Source organism: Trachypithecus francoisi, unplaced genomic scaffold (assembly GCF_009764315.1).
Source record: "Trachypithecus francoisi isolate TF-2019V2 unplaced genomic scaffold, Tfra_2.0 Lachesis_group8, whole genome shotgun sequence".
In the NCBI taxonomy this organism is placed as follows: domain Eukaryota; kingdom Metazoa; phylum Chordata; class Mammalia; order Primates; family Cercopithecidae; genus Trachypithecus; species Trachypithecus francoisi.
Window position 1 is genome coordinate 50361618 of NW_022681473.1, and position 16558 is coordinate 50378175.

General features: G+C 34.5%; 1 protein-coding gene across 3 annotated transcripts in view; it reads right to left on the bottom strand.

Annotated features, from left to right (window-relative positions):
* PDE3B (phosphodiesterase 3B) overlaps positions 1–16558 on the bottom strand; it is a 220582-nt gene that overhangs the window by 96168 nt on the left and 107856 nt on the right. For all 3 annotated transcript variants that reach the window (XM_033207671.1, XM_033207670.1, XM_033207669.1), the window contains exon 2: positions 4674–4724. In XM_033207671.1, coding sequence (XP_033063562.1) covers positions 4674–4724 — 51 coding nt within the window. The remainder of the gene's footprint in view (positions 1–4673; positions 4725–16558) is intronic.

The following is a 16558-nucleotide window of genomic DNA, read 5'->3' on the forward strand; positions in this document are numbered from 1 at the left end:
GCTTGGCATTTGTAAGGATATCCCCTTTGCCAGGCACATTGGCTACCCAGTGTCTGTCAGTGGGGAAGAGGAGTCTCATGCCCAGGAGGGAAGGAGAAAGCTTCTCCCTAGCCACTGATTGCCAGTGGCTCCAAATTAATTCCCCCTTGCTAGAGCCACCAGACTTGCTTAGTGTTGTTGGCAGGGCTCTTGTTTAATCCAGGGGAAAGAATAAGCCTACCTGTGTCACCTTATGTTTTTAGGTTGAGAGTGGGGGCCTAGACCATGTTTTGCTGTTGGGTGTGGGTCATAAGAGACTCTGTCACTGTGTTGTTTTTCCTGTACTAAGGTCCCTAGCCAGTCTGCCTTCCTCTTTCCATTTTTCATAGTTCTCACTTGATTTCCTCTTACATTATTTCTAGAGTTAATCACTGTACTTAGCAAGGAGGAAAAGAGAGAATTAAATATGGTAACACACGCAGAGCATATAAAGTAATGTAGAGTACAAATAACTAAAGGCAAAGATAGTACTGTTATTATTAACAGAAAGTGAAGAGATAAAAATATAGACAAAATGGCCAGGTGTGGTGGCTCACCCCTGTAATCCCAGCACTTTGGGAGGTCGAGGTGGGGAGATCACCTGAGGTCAGGAGTTCGAGACCAGCCTAACCAACATGGAGAAACCCCATCTCTACTAAAAATACAAAATTAGCTGGGCATGGTGGTGCATGCCTGTAATCGCATCTACTTGGAAGGCTAAGGCAGGAGGATCGCTTGAACCCAGGAGGTGGAGGTTGCGGTGAGCTGAGATCATGCCATTGCACTCCAGCCTGGGCAACAAGAGTGAAACTTCGTCTCAAAAAATGAAAAAAAATATATATATATATATACTGACAACACGGCATTAGAGTTCAAAAGAGATATAGAAAACTTCCATTTGGATGGTAACAGAAATTTTATGGAAGTGGTAGCATTTTGAGCTGGGCCCTAAAAATTTGTTAGGATTATATTTATATTTGTTTACAATAAAACAAAACAAAAATGTATTGGGGAAGTATACTGGACAAAATGGACACCGCATAAATACAAGTATAAACGTGGTAAAATACAATGTTTAAGCGGTAAAATAATGCTATACAGGGAACATGAAATTGTTAAAGTACAGATTATATAAGAAAGCAATGAAAAACAGGCTGGAAAGACATGTTGGGACCAAATGTTTGAGAATACTGGATTCCAAGCTAAGTAGTATGAGTAATGAAGGGTCGTATATAATAGATTTTGAACAGGTTGCTAAAAACAGAAAATAAACTAAGTTAAGGGAAAAAGATGTGATAGAACACAATGCAATTTTAGAGAGGATAGTTGGGGTATGCCTCACTAAGAAGGAAATGCTTATGTAAAGACATGACAAGGTGTAGGAAATAAGCATTCCAGGCAGAAAGAGTAGCAAGTGCAAAGACCTGAGTTAGAAGCCTGTCTGACTTGCTTGGGGAATAACAAGGAGGCCAGTGCAGCTGGAACAGAGTAAATGAAGGAGAAAGTAGCAGAAGACAAAGACAGAGAAGTACAAGAGAGTAAGAGAGGGAACCATGTTGTGTAAGTTCTTTTACGTACATGACAAAGACTTTTACTCTGGTTGAAACAGGAGAGAAATGAGCAAGAGAGTGACAGATCAAATTGAATATTCAAATTATTTGCCACAATTTTAAAAGTTGAACTTAAATTCCTATTTTCCATTCACTTTTTTTTGGCAAAATCTTGATTGTTGAACAGAAAGTTAAGAATAGTTTTTATGTTTTAAATGGTTATTGAAAAAGAAGAGGAGTGGCAGGGAGAAGAGGAAAAACGAGAGAAGGAGGAGAAGCAGTGGGGGTGGCAGAAGGTAGCAATGGCTGTATGTTCTGCAAATGCTAAAATATTTACTCTCTGGCCTTTTAAAGAAAAAAATGCTCATTTCTCTCTTATACTTCAAGTTCAGATTAGTATTTATTATTATTGAAATTTATATAATATTGGCTCACATTTGTACTGAGTACCAGGCACATATTAATTAGCCCTTTGAGGGAACTGGTATTATTCTCAATTTGTAGGTGAGGAAATAGGTTCAGTGTCTTAAGAGGCTTGCCTAATTTTCCAGCCAAGAGGGACTGGTTTGTATCAGACCAACTCTTCTGTCTAGAACAACTAGAAAAGCTGAAATAAAATATAAATAGCATACATTTCAAGGCATCAAAACACAACCAAACAGCCAGGGCATAAAAGGCCAAGAACCCAGAATTAAGAGAGAAGATTAAAAGAAACCCAACATTCTGTGCTACTCTTTTCCCTCTAGGAATTTTCTGCTGATTCATAACTGGCACAGAGCAGAGAGGATGAAAAGCACAAAAGAGGCCAGAAAACAGAGTAGAGATCTATAGTCTCAAGGGGCTGGAAGACCGAAATTGCAGTTCAGAGTTATGAAGACAGGGAGGGCCAAACAAGATCTCAAAGTGATGAGAAAAACAAAGTAGTGAGCTTAAATTCAGACCTGCTTTTCCTCTAAAGGCATTTGCGAATTTATAAAAGTGGCTAAGAGAGACAGATAAACCAAGTAGAAATCCTCAAAAAGATTTCTATTTTGAAATTAAAATAGGGCTTTCAGTAGTCTCACAAATGCCAGAAGGAACAACAACAAAAAAAAGAATTCCTAAAAAACACAAGTAACTCAATTGTTAGAAGAAAAGATGGAAAACCTAAATAGTACTAAAACAATTAAAGAAACTGAATCCATAACTTAAAATTTGTCCACAAAAGAATTCTTCAAGGTGAGATAGCTTCACCAGAGCATTCTTCCAAACATTAAAGGAGGAAATAATACCAACTTCTAATCTTACCCAAACTTTTTGAGATAATAGAAAGGGTAAATATCTCACCTTATTTTATTTTGATATCAAGGTTCTTGGTAACCGTGATACCAATATAATGCCAAGAACATTATGAAAAGTAAGAATTTATAGGCCAACACTCTCTCATAAACACAAATTCAAAATTTCTGAACAAAACATTAACAAATAGAATCTAGGGATAAAGATTTTAAAAAATACATCTTGATCAAATTTACTTTATTCTGGGAATACATGGATGGTTTAACAAACACACCAATTAATGCAATTCACCACATTCGTAGAATAATTAGAAAAAAATTCTCGAATCATTTGAGTAGATGCAGAAAAAGCATGAGATAAAATTCTATATCCATTCATGACTTAAAAAGAGAAAAAAAGTCCTTAGTAAACTAGAATTAGAATAAAACTTCCTTAATTTGCTAAAGGGTATCTATAAAAAAGCATTAGTGGTGATATGTTGAACATTTTCTCCCTGAGTTCATGAAGAAAAACAAGGTTGCCTACTCATACCACTTCCATTCAACACTGGATTGTACTCTTAGAGAGTACAATAACATGAGAAAACGAAATAAAAGGCATAGGTTTGGAAATAAATAAATAAATCTGTCTTTACTCATAGATAACATTATTGTGTACTTCAAGACTTAATCTTCAAATAAGCTATTAGAATTATTAAGTAAATTTGGCATAATGGGAAAGATCAATAAAGATATACATCAAAAGTTAACACAGTTAACACAGTTATTGCTTGATGTTTTATGAGTGATTTTTCTTTTTTCTCCCTATATTAAATACTTCTATTTTCATTTTATCTGATATAAACATATATTACTTAGGTACTCAAAAAATTAATCTTAACACATATTATTTCATTTGTATATATATAGTGTTCAAAAATTAGCAAAACTAGTTACTAGAAGTCGGATAGGATTTACCTTTGAGGATATAGGTAATGACTGGAATTGGGCATAAGCGAGGCCTCTGAGATACTGGAAACATTCCATTTCTTCATTTTGGTACCAGTTACATGGGATGTTTAACTTCTGAAAATTGAGCTGTACACTTTTCTGCATGTATGTTATAATTCAATAAAAAGTTTACCAAAAAATAAAAGTTGGGTATCTTTACTTCCCTAATAAAATATGTTGCCAATTGCTTTGCTTTGTCTCAGACACGGCCTTACATCTATTTTTTCCCCTTTATAGATCAGTGGTCCACATCAGAAAAGGAAAAAATCTTATTCTTAATATAGAAATATTAGTTGATTCTGAGCCCAGATGATATTAGCAATATTTTCATAACAATTTATACAAATTTGGTTTTTTATCATTTTCTTTTTCCCTTATAATTAAAATGTATTTTATTATATATATATTTTTTGAGATGGAGTCTCGCTCTGTCGCCCAGGCTGGAGTGCAGTGGCTGGATCTCAGCTCACTGCAAGCTCCGCCTCCCGGGTTTACGTCATTCTCCTGCCTCAGCCTCCTAAGTAGCTGGGACTACAGGCACCCACCACCTTGCCCGGCTAGTTTTTTGTATTTTTTATTAGAGATGGGGTTTCAGCATGTTAGCCAGGATGGTCTCGATCTCCTGACCTCATGATCCGCCCGTCTCGGCCTCCCAAAGTGCTGGGATTACAGGCTTGAGCCACTGTGCCCGGCTAAAATGTATTTTAAAAAAATCTATCTCAATGAAGGGTCTAGTTAACTTATTAGTTTAGTTAAAGAAAATCTTATGGCACAGAAATGTTGTGAATCTTTAAGTGTCAAAAGTTTCATCACAGGTATTATTTAGTGATATACTTACTTGATAATGAGGCTTATACCATTGCTTTAAGTCCCAATCCCAAAGAATCATCTGGAAAAAAAAAATTCACTTGGTTACAAACCAGAAATAAATAAACAAGAATATGTAAAGACAAAATTCAGCATTTTCCATTATAATTATCTAATATAGCTCAAAATCTGGAAGAGATACTGGAATGCTGAGAATAAAAATTATCTCCAGACAGAATATTTCATTAATTAATACAATCTGTGATTGAGAAATCAAAATAAAGAATTATCACAATAAAGTAACTAAAACAAGCCATATTAATCTTCAAATATTACCACATAAAGGAAAATATAAATCCAAAACCACATTAAGTCACAAAAAATAAAAGAAAAATTACCTATCATCAGATATTCTCTGCCTACCCACCATCTCCAAAGGCTCATCATGGGTGATGGGTGATGCTATCTTCTTACCAATAAGGTACTTCTGTCAAAAACATTTTGAAAAGCTTGTTGTCCTTGGGGTTAGATTAAGTATAAAGGAATGGATTTATCAAAAGCAGCACATACCCCTTTTGATATGCAGATAATTAGTGATTGTTTTCCTGTCTGTCTCCTTGATAGACTAGCCTATCAATGGTAACTTAAGTCCCAGCCTAGTTTTTTTTCCTGCCCTTCTTCCTAACAAGCTTTTTGGCTGCTTCCCAACCCAATATAGTAGTCACTACGTATGCCCAAGGAGATAAAATTAACTTTAATTTAGGAAGCTATAACTGCTACCTATCATCAATCCTAAATTTCTTTGACATTTACTGAGTTAAACAGGTCTTCTCCTTTTGATTAAATAATACATTATAACAGCTATTTTGTACGTAGCTTTGAACCTTTATTGAATATGAGCCTAGTTAATCTGTAATATAATCATATAATTTCTATATATTGAACTATCTGTGTTGTTTCTTGTCCTTCAGGCTTAAGTTTTCTGGTTGCAAAAGATCTTATTTGGGGCTTTGCAGGCAACATAAGGTCTCCATGGCATATTCTTTGCTTTTTGTTTTTGTTGTATAACCCTTTGAAATGCAAAAAAAATTATTAGCTCAAAGGTCATACAAAAACAGGCTGCTGGCAGGATTTGGTCAGTGGACTAGTTTGTTGACTCATATTTTACATAATACACCCATGCTTAATCACTCAAAAAACTGTCAATTATCATTATCACCATCTCCTCATCAATATCTTGGCAGAACGTAATTTCTTTCTTACCACTGAAGAAAAATCTCTTCCCAAAGAAAATTCAGACACAGTACAATCACTTGGAAGACTCATGAACCAGTGCCCACAAAATGGCTCTGATACAACTACATGCAAAGTATACCATATATATAACAGACTCATTAAATTTAAGCAATATTTTATATGGTCCTAAATATGGTCCTGATATAATTATTTCAGGTTGTGATTTAATCAGCATATAATCTAGATTCAAGGGACACTAATTATTGCAAATAAAGACGTTAATAGCTTCCTAAAATGCTTCTTAAGATTAACATAACCTAAAATCCCTAAGTTTCTTCTATACATGATATTGTTATGATCCATTTTCCTCCATGCTATTCTTATAAATATGGCTTTTTAGACCCAACTGCAATACTTTACTTCTGCCCTTATTTTAGCCTGTCAGTTTCTTTGGAGATTGAGAATGTCAACTACCCTATTCTTCATTCCTCCCATTATCATGACATCTATAAATCTGATGTTTTCTTAAGTTCACGAATAGATGTATAGAAGAGACAGGAGTGAAAACAGAGCCATACCATGTATCACTAAAAATCACCTAAGAGAGAGGCATCAATGAACTAATTTGCATTCTCGGTCTACAACCTTACCTAACTGTACTATCATCTGATCCATATTTCTATACTTCTCCCACAATAACACCATCAAACAGAGAAAAATACTTGTATACCTTATTTCCCTGATTCATTACCCTAAGTAGAAGTTGATGTGTTGCTCACTCAAGTATACTTTCATTAGGATGGTTTCTTAACATTGAGTAGTCTGCCTTCCCCACTTCATTGACCTACATGATTAAATAAACATTACCTTTTTAAATATTTGTACTCTAATGCCAACAGCCATGTTTGTATTCATGTGATATACTCTCAACAGGGGTGCTATCACTCCTAAGCAGGTGGTAATTGGTTCTTGGGGGGAAAAAAAAAATCTTGAAAATTAAAATGGTTCGTAGCCCTCCAAAGGTTACAGTATACAAACAGATGTACTGTACATCTTTGGTATGAAAATGACATGAAGCAGGAGATTAGGGAAACATATATATATAACATATTTATATATGTATATACAATATTTTATATATGTATAGATAATATTTTGTATATGTATATATAATATAAACATATATATATTCCTGGATTTGGGGTTGTAATGAAAATACAGTGGAGAAACACTGATATAAAGTAGTCCTGCTGCTTACTTATAAGAGCAATCTCAGCTTATATTTTGTGAAAGTTCTCTAAGGCATTGAGACAATTGTAAGGCTGCCTATGCAGAAGGAAGCCTGCTAACATGAGAAGGAATGTATGCCCTATTTTAACTGGACTCCTAAAGGTCTCTAAAAATCTTACTATGTACAATGCTTTTTTTTTCTCTGTTTGCTTTCTTTAGATCTCTCTACTGTAGCATTTTGTATTACAATATTTCAATATTATAGTATTACAATATTACAGACCATCTTCCTCAATATTGCATATTACAATATTGTAGTATTACAATATTACAGACCATCTCCCTCAATAAATTCACTCCTCCTGGCCCTTTATCCCATTATCATAGTTTTCTCTCACTTGTGCTTGCTAGGTTGGCTTTGAATCAATTCTTAAGCAAAGCCTAATCTTATTTGCAGTCACTTTCTCTAGGATGAAAATTACATTACCCTAAAGCAGCAGGTCTTACTGTGAAATCCCCTTCATATTAGGAATTGAAAGCAGATACACAGAAAGCCACAAAGAGCTGGCAGACTGCCTTCTGTGTAATTTGAGCAACTAGAATATTAGTGATTTTGAGAAAACAATTTTCTCCATAAGTAATAGAAGATGAACGACCCAGGAATTCCACAGCTAGGTACACATCTTAGAGCAGTATTCAAAATGCAGTCCATAACAAGATAAATACAGAAATTCAGAGTAAAGGTTTATATATTTTTATAGCAATTTGACATTGGTGAGACATTTTTAGTATATTTTACAAAAGCATCAATCCACAACAGATCAGGGAAAAACTCAAAAACTTGGTCCTTTGCTACAGTTTGATAGAAGGAGACAAGAAGAATGCACATAGCTGTGCAGCTTAGAGTAGCAAAAAACTAGATACAACCCAAATGTTCATCAACAATAAAAGAGAAAAATTTTGGTATATTCATACAATGGAGTACAGCAGTGAAAATGAATGAAGTACATACAGCTACATAGTATATGGATGGATCTCAGAAACAATGTTGAACAAGAAAAGCAAATCACAGACAGATACATACAGTATAACTTCACTCATTTAAAATGAAATACACACTGACATATGCTTATTAGAAATACGTATGGTAAACGGTAAAGAAATTCAGGAAGGTGATTATCTCTAAAAGAGAAAGAAGTGAACCAGATCCAGGAGTGACACACAGGGAACTTCAATGTTAATGGCAATGTTCAAAAATAACAGTAATGGTGGGTCGATGGTGTCTGTTTCTTTCGTCTCTATACTTTACACGTATTTCATAAATATTTGTTCAGCTTTAGTTAAAAGTTAAGATGAATTTAGGAAGGTAAGGAAGTAGAGAAAGTGACTAGAGAAAACTCTTTTGAAAAACTGTGCTGTGAAGGCAAGAATGAAATGAAGCAATCATTAGAAAAAAATGTGAGAATAATACTTTTTTTTTAACATGGTAGGTTCTAAAGCATGCTTGTACTTGATAGGAATGATCCTGGACAGTGGGAGAACTAATGACAGAATAAAGTGAGAAATATGCAAAGAGCAAATACTTAATGAAAATACTGCTAAGTGTCTCTGTAATATTAGATTACATATACGTATACACAAAATATATATATATATTTAAAAACATAAAATTTTAAACTAGGAAACAGTAATAGAGTATTAGCCATTATTTATCAAATTATGATTTGTCAATCACTAGTTGTTCCTCCTTGTCCCAGAATATCTAGAGGGAAAAAGGAAACAATTAGTTTGCATATATTTCATAATTGTGAACTATAAGGTTAATTTTGATTTCCACAGAAATCTCGTTATCTTAACAAATTACATTCTTAAAAGCTGAAAAGGTTCTCTAAGACGTGCATTATTCTAAAAGAGAACAAATCGTCTTTCCTAAAGTATTTTCACACCATTTGAATATTATTTATATCTTTTAAATTTGCATTATTTTCATTGTGTTGCATTATACTCCCCAATCAATAAAATAAATAAATGGCTCAAAATTGGTTTCTAAAGCCTAAGGTATTGATAAAAACAAGGTAACATAAATAGCTCAGAATAAATGTTAAGCCTAAATCAAGAATAGGACTCTAATGCAAACAATATAAATCTGTGCATGTGATAATACCACACAATGGGATAAAACCAAAAATTTTACTAGCACATACAACAGCAATTATCTAAAAGCTGGATTTCTTTTTGACTAGTAATTCATTTACCCTATATTCTTCTGGATGTTGTCTATTTTGAAACTTTATCAAATAATAACATGAAGCTATGGAAAGTTTTCAAACAAAACATAAAAACCTCTTTGTAAATGAACAGAATCTTTCTAAAACAAGCACAAAATGCTTTCATATATGAAACTGAAGATTTTTTTTCCTAAAAGAGAAGAGACAAAAACTACACAGGCACCATTCAGATTCTGCGCTCCTCCTAGCAAAAGCATATAAAAAAGATAGACTATTGTTGAGAGATTTATAAAACTCTCAGCCACACAAATGATGAACATTTTGCTGAAAGAAAAACCAGATATTTTACTTTACTGCTTGATAAGTGCACTGAAGTGCAGAGTCCAAATCAGCTCTTGGTATATGTGTAATACACATGAGAAAGAACAGCAGACAAGTTTTTACATGTTTACCTCTGAAAAATCCATACTATAAAAGATAATTTTTTCCTACTTTAATATTTATTTTGTAAACTATGATATAGAATGGGAAAAATGTGTTGAAATCAATCCTGAGAGAAAAAATCAGTTATCTGCACATCAAGAAAAAGCTTTGCTAAGCAATGAGTACTATACTAACTGCAAATCTATATACCCTGTTTTTGTTGTTGTTGTTTTCAAAGAAAGGGGCTGGTGGTTAAAATACATTATGCTGAGTTCAATGTTAAAGAAATAGCATAAATGTAAATGCACTCAACTTTTTGGATACAGAATATACATCTTTTCAGTGTGCTGTGCAAAAACTGGAAAATAAAATATTTAAAAGCAAATATAAAATATAAAGAGCAAACAGTGCTATTTTCAATAAAATGCAAAAGCCTCTATTTCTTAAACTTTCAAGCATGATAATGTCCATCAACTTAGCAAGTGACTCAGCCTTGAAAGAGTCTTCAGTGAGCAATCTCTTAATTCCAGAGTCCCTGTTTAATCTGAGTATTCAGAACCAACAGTCAAAAAACCGCTGCTGGCGTTCCTCATAAATTAAAATTTTGGTTGGATTTTTCCAATTTAAGCGAAATAGAGATGAGAAAAGAATATGACGATATACAATGAACCTACAACAAGCAGCCTATTTACTCAACATTGAGCTAAACAGAGATACCTTTAATATTGCAAATACACACTGATATAAAATATTTTAATTTTTTAGTTTTCAAAAATTGTGATTCTTTTTTATACATTTACCTTAAGTTGGTGGGTAGCTACCATACATACTGAATGCATAGTTGGCGGTACATGTACATTAAAAGTTTTAAGAAATATTGGTTCAAGCACTCATTCCTCATATATAATAAAATGTAGCTATTTTAAAATTTTACTTCCAAGTAGACAGTAAATGCTCTGATACACATTGTTTCCAAGTCAGCAAAGTTTTAGGCATCTAAACCCCAATACCAAAGTAAATCTTGTAAGTAACTTAAATATAAGAATTAAAAAATAAAACTAAATTTTTAATTCCAGTTTAAAACAAAAAGTTATAGTGCTATGGTATGTTTTAAAAATGTAGTTCTAGTACCATTCAGGACATAGGCATGAGCAAGGACTTCATGTCTAAAACACCAAAAGCAACGGCAGCAAAAGCAAAAATTGACAAATGGGATCTGATTAAACTAAAGAGCTTCTGCACAGCAAAAGAAACTACCATCAGAGTGAACAGGCAGCCTACAGAATGGGAGAACATTTTTGCAACCTACTCATCTGACAAAGGGCTAATATCCAGAATCTACAAAGAACTCAAACAAATATACAAGAAAAAAACAAACAACCCCATCAAAAAGTGGGCAAAGGATATGAACAGACATTTCTCAAAAGACATTCATACAGCCAACAGACACATGAAAAAATGCTCATCATCACTCGCCATCAGAGAAATGCAAATCAAAACCACAATGAGATACCATCTCACACCAGTTAGAATGGCAATCATTAAAAAGTCAGGAAACAACAACAGGAGAAAACTCCAAACAATGTTGGAGAGGATGTGGAGAAATAGGAACACTTTTACACTGTTGGTGGGATTGTAAACTAGTTCAACCATTATGGAAAACAGTATGGCAATTCCTCAAGGATCTAGAACTAGATGTACCATATGACCCAGCCATCCCACTACTGGGTATATACCCAAAGGATTATAAATTATTCTACTACAAAGACACATGCACACGTATGTTTATTGCGGCACTATTCACAATAGCAAAGACTTGGAATCAACCCAAATGTCCATCTGTGACAGACTGGATTAAGAAAATGTGGCACATATACACCATGGAATACTATGCAGCCATAAAAAAGGATGAGTTTGCGTCCTTTGTAGGGACATGGATGCAGCTGGAAACCATCATTCTTAGCAAACTATCACAAGAAGAGAAAACCAAACACCGCATGTTCTCACTCATAGGTGGGAACTGAACAATGACATCACTTGGACTCGGGAAGGGGAACATCACACATTGGGGCCTATCATGGGGGGGGAGGGGGGAGGGATTGCATTGGGGAGTTATATCTGATATAAATGATGAATTGATGGGTGCTGACGAGTTGATGGGTGCAGCACACCAACATGGCACAAGTATACATATGTAACAAACCTGCACGTTATGCACATGTACCCTAGAACTTGAAGTATAATAAAAATAAATAAATAAATAAATAAAAATGTAGTTCTATCGAACTATAAGACATCATTTAATGAAAGCATAAAATTTTAACTTGCTGTTTTTAGGAGCTTCCATTATTATATTTATCTCTTTCCTTCTGTGCTAATATATAATACAATACCAGAAATAATTATTTCTTTTCATACTGTGGTTATTTGTTCAAAACTAATTAAGGAACAGTAATTTCTCTAAGTAATATATACTATTAAAAATTATTTAAGTTGATTTAAGTGTACCCAAGACTATGCCTTTATTTAAATTCATTTTTTCTTTATGGTTAAAAAGTTGAATCCTGATAAAAGTTTCTGTTTGAATATGTTTTTAAGTCTAACATGCTCTACGGAGCTCTAGAAAACCACCAAAACCACAGTGAAACATCAGCAGTACAACCAGGAGATGTTATCAGGTTCAATTACGTCAATGAGGCTTTATTTCATTGTTCTCTATGTAGCCAAAAAGAAAAACATGTATGTGCCCTCAAATCAAGCTTACAGAACTGTTATATTTATGTGAAATTTAAAAAGAATACTTATTATAGTACGGTTCTGAATTAACTGTTACAGCATCCTATATTCTCCTATTTCTTGATGACATTTTACTTGAGTCTCATATATAAATCTATGCTAATGAAACTGATTGAATTCAGTGTTTCCAACTTTTTCTATGCCTTCCAACTTAGGCCCAATAAAAAAATTCACTTAACTCTTTGTGTGTGTTTAGCAAACATAAATCAAAAACAAAATAAATGAATAGCCAAAAAGTTTAACTAAAGCTATATTTTCTAATTGTTTAGAGTGCAAAGATAGTAACCTTGAACCCTATGTGACAAAGAAATAACCCTATGCAGAAAAAATAAGAAGCAGAAAAAAAAGTGTGGGGGGAGTGGGAGGGGGAGGAGACTAGTATTACTTGGAAACTGATGTCATTTACTATTCTTTCCAGTCAAATAATATCATGATGGTCATGGTAACTTAAACTGCATGCTACGTACCAGCACTGTGTTAGGCGCTTACTATATACTGTCCCTTGTCATCTTTACTAGAATTATCTGTGGTAAGCCTTATTTCCCCATTTTACAGATGACAAAACAAAGACTTCCCAAAGTCTCATGATTAGTAAGTGACAGGGACAGAACTTAAACCTAGATCTGCCTAATTCCAAAGCTTTAAGGACTAACCATTATGCTATAGGCATCTTATATTTGTCATTTAATAAACACTGCTATATGCTAGCAATGTAGCAGGTGCTTGGCAGTACATGTAACATTACAGCAACTTTGCGGTAGCCTCATTTTATATATGGAGAAGTTGAGGCTTAATGATTCTACTGATTACTCGGCATTCATCTCCCACTTTCATCTTTTGCCCTTCTCTGGACCCTAGGGAGAGTGAACCCTAAATTCTGTAACACCTAAGAAGCCTTGCAGCTGGTTTCTGCTTACATCTAGCCAATGGAGGTCAATAGCAGAAAAATGGCATTGAGGAGTAGAGAGATCAAGGTTATTTCTTCTCTGCTGCTTCCTTACCTATGTACCATTGTCTCTGGCAACAACTGTGTTCCTCCATGACTATAGCTCTTACCAGCTAGTCCTTCCTTCATACGTTCAGCTATCACTAAACTAAAACCACCATGTCCACTCTTGCCTCTTCAGCCCCAGGTGAGGTAACAGCTTTCCATGACTGCTAGTTTCCAGGTGCCTTACCATATCTTGCCCATTTCTTAATGCTGTTCATTCTCTCAAAGTAGACTCTTCATTAAAGTGTTTTTATTTGAACCACTTTTTAGTGAATTTTATTTCTTGCTGGATCCCTAAATAATATAGGGGCATTGTAACTAAGTTCTGCCACATGTCAGCTAGTAACTGGCAGAACTAAACTCTAAACCCAGGTTTACCTCCCTCCAATTTCATTCCTTTCCACTACGCTAAAATGGTAATCATTTTTATAACACATTTCTTTAAAACGATGGAAAGTATCTACCTAGACCTAGTTTTTACTTATCAAATCATCAAATTACCTTCTAATATCTGTATCCATATACCTGGTATTTCATTCTGTCACAACAGATTAACTGTCTGTGCTCCAGCCTATAGCCACTTTTCCATAAATGTAGTAGATTCGATTACCTCTTCCCTACCTGAAGATATTTCAGCAGCAATTCTTTCTCATCATCATTTTTTCTCTACTAAATCATTCCAATTAGATTATAAAACATGCTGCAGTTTCTCACATCTCACACATTCATTACACACACATACACCTTTATCATGATCATACTTCAACCTAGCCACGATCTCATTTCTCTGTAAAATTCCTCAAAAGAGTTGTCTTCATTGGTTGTTTCTAGTTCTTCTCCTTTCATTCTCTGGTAAGCTGACTCTAATCAGGTTTTGGCACTTTTTCATTAAATCTGTTCTTGATGAGGTTTCTAATGTTGTTAAAACCAATGGTCAAGTCTCTCTTCATACTTCTGATCCATCACCATTTGACACAATCTAACACTCTTTTCTCCCTGAAATTATTTTTCTCACTTGGTTTCTGGAGTATTACCTTCTTCAGATTTCTTTCTAATTCATTGAACACTATTTCTCAGTCTCCTCTCTGAGTCTTACTTACCATTTTGATGTTTTAACATTGCTGTGACCCCCCCTGACCTTGGACCTCTTCTCTTTTCTATTTCACCTAGCTTTGTGGGTGTAAATACCTTCAATAAGCTAATGACTCACAAATATATATGTATCTTCTTCTCTGAGCTGAAGAATTATATTCCAATAGCCTACTCAACATCTCCAGTTGGCTGTCTAATAGATAACTTGAACTTAACATGTCCAAAACTGAACTGACCTTCCTCCCCATAGTCTTCCCTCATCTCAGTTAGGGGCAATCTCATCATTACCTTGGCTTAGGCCAAAAACATAACTCCCCTCTTTCTCACCCATCACACTGGAGAATCCTGTTATCTCTACTGTCATAATATGTACAGAATATAAACTCTTATCATATCTTCATTGCTCCCACTCTAGCCTAAGCCATCATGCTCTCTTGCCCAAATTATTACCAAAGCCTCCTAAATATTCATTGCTTCCTTTCTTGCCCAGGTAGAATCTATTCTCAATAGAGCAAAGCAACCCTCTTAAAGCTTAAGTCACATAATGTCACTTCTTTGTTCAACACTCTCCAGTGACTTCTCATCTCAACCTGAGTAAAAGCCTAAGGTTTTAACAATGGCCTACAAGGCCCTCTCCACTCCCCTCCAGCTAACTTGGTTTATTTACTATTCCTTGAACAGGCCAGGAAAGTTCAATAAAGATTCATTCCCCTGCATCTTCCTTTTTCTTAATAAATTAAAAAGGAAATAACAGCACAACACTATTATCTAGTGTGATGTTCTAAAGCTGTACTGATAAATTTTATAAAGCAGCAATTAAAATATGTATTAAGGAATTTCTTGGTGATTTTTCTTTTCCTGTCAAGAAGTACAAAACCAGCTGGATGGGGTGGTGAATGCCTGTAGTATCAAGCAGGAACAGTACTTGAGCCCAGGAGTTCAAAACCAGCCTGGGCAATATGGTGAGATCACATTTCAAAAAAAAGAAAAGTATAAAATCAGGAGAGACAGGGTCTCACCGTGCTGCCCAAACTGGTCTTAAACTCCTGAGCTCAAGCGATATGCCAGGCTCAGTTTCCCAAAGTGCTGGGATTACAGGCATGAACCACCACACCCAACTGACTTGCCTTTATTTTAGAACTGAATATTAAATTTAGGAGATATAGATATTAAAGAAAATTAACAAAAAAGCATCACAGTAGATCTTAATTAACCAAAAAGAAAAACTTAAAACTCAATTTATACTCAGAAACTAATCTTTTTCCATTTAAAATGAAAATGTACCATTTTTATTTGGGATTTTTATTAGTCAGACAGAAATTAGTCCAGTTGCCAGCAGTATATATTTGACACTGTTAGGCATTAGCTAAATAAATACGTTTTGTCATGGTAACTGTGCTTAAAATTAAGCAGACAAAGATGCTAGCCCCATAGCAACTTGATTTAAAAATGAAAATGGGGAACTTCTTGTCTATTAAAAAAAATCAGATTCCCCAGGGATCATCATGGTATCCTACACTTATAAAACAAAATGCACTAAAAGTTTTATGCTCTGAATAGGCAAAATAACTTTTCCAATAAACTTTAAACAAGCAGACAAATTAACACTACATTTTGAGAAAAAACTTTACAAGGGACCATTAAATACTAATTGTTCATGTATAAAATAGCATAAAATAATAAAAATCTGAGAATTATCTAATACTGAATTGACTATTACTACAAAATGGCATGTATAAGCTAACGAAACTGACAAAACCAAGCTTCAAGTAATCGTATCTAAAATGAGCACGATGTCTAACTACTGTTCAATGTGAAATGATTTCTTTTCCCAAACATTGTTAGCCGGGCGAGGTGGTGGGCGCCTGTAGTCCCAGCTACTCGGGAGGCTGAGGCAGGAGAATGGTGGGAACCCAGGAG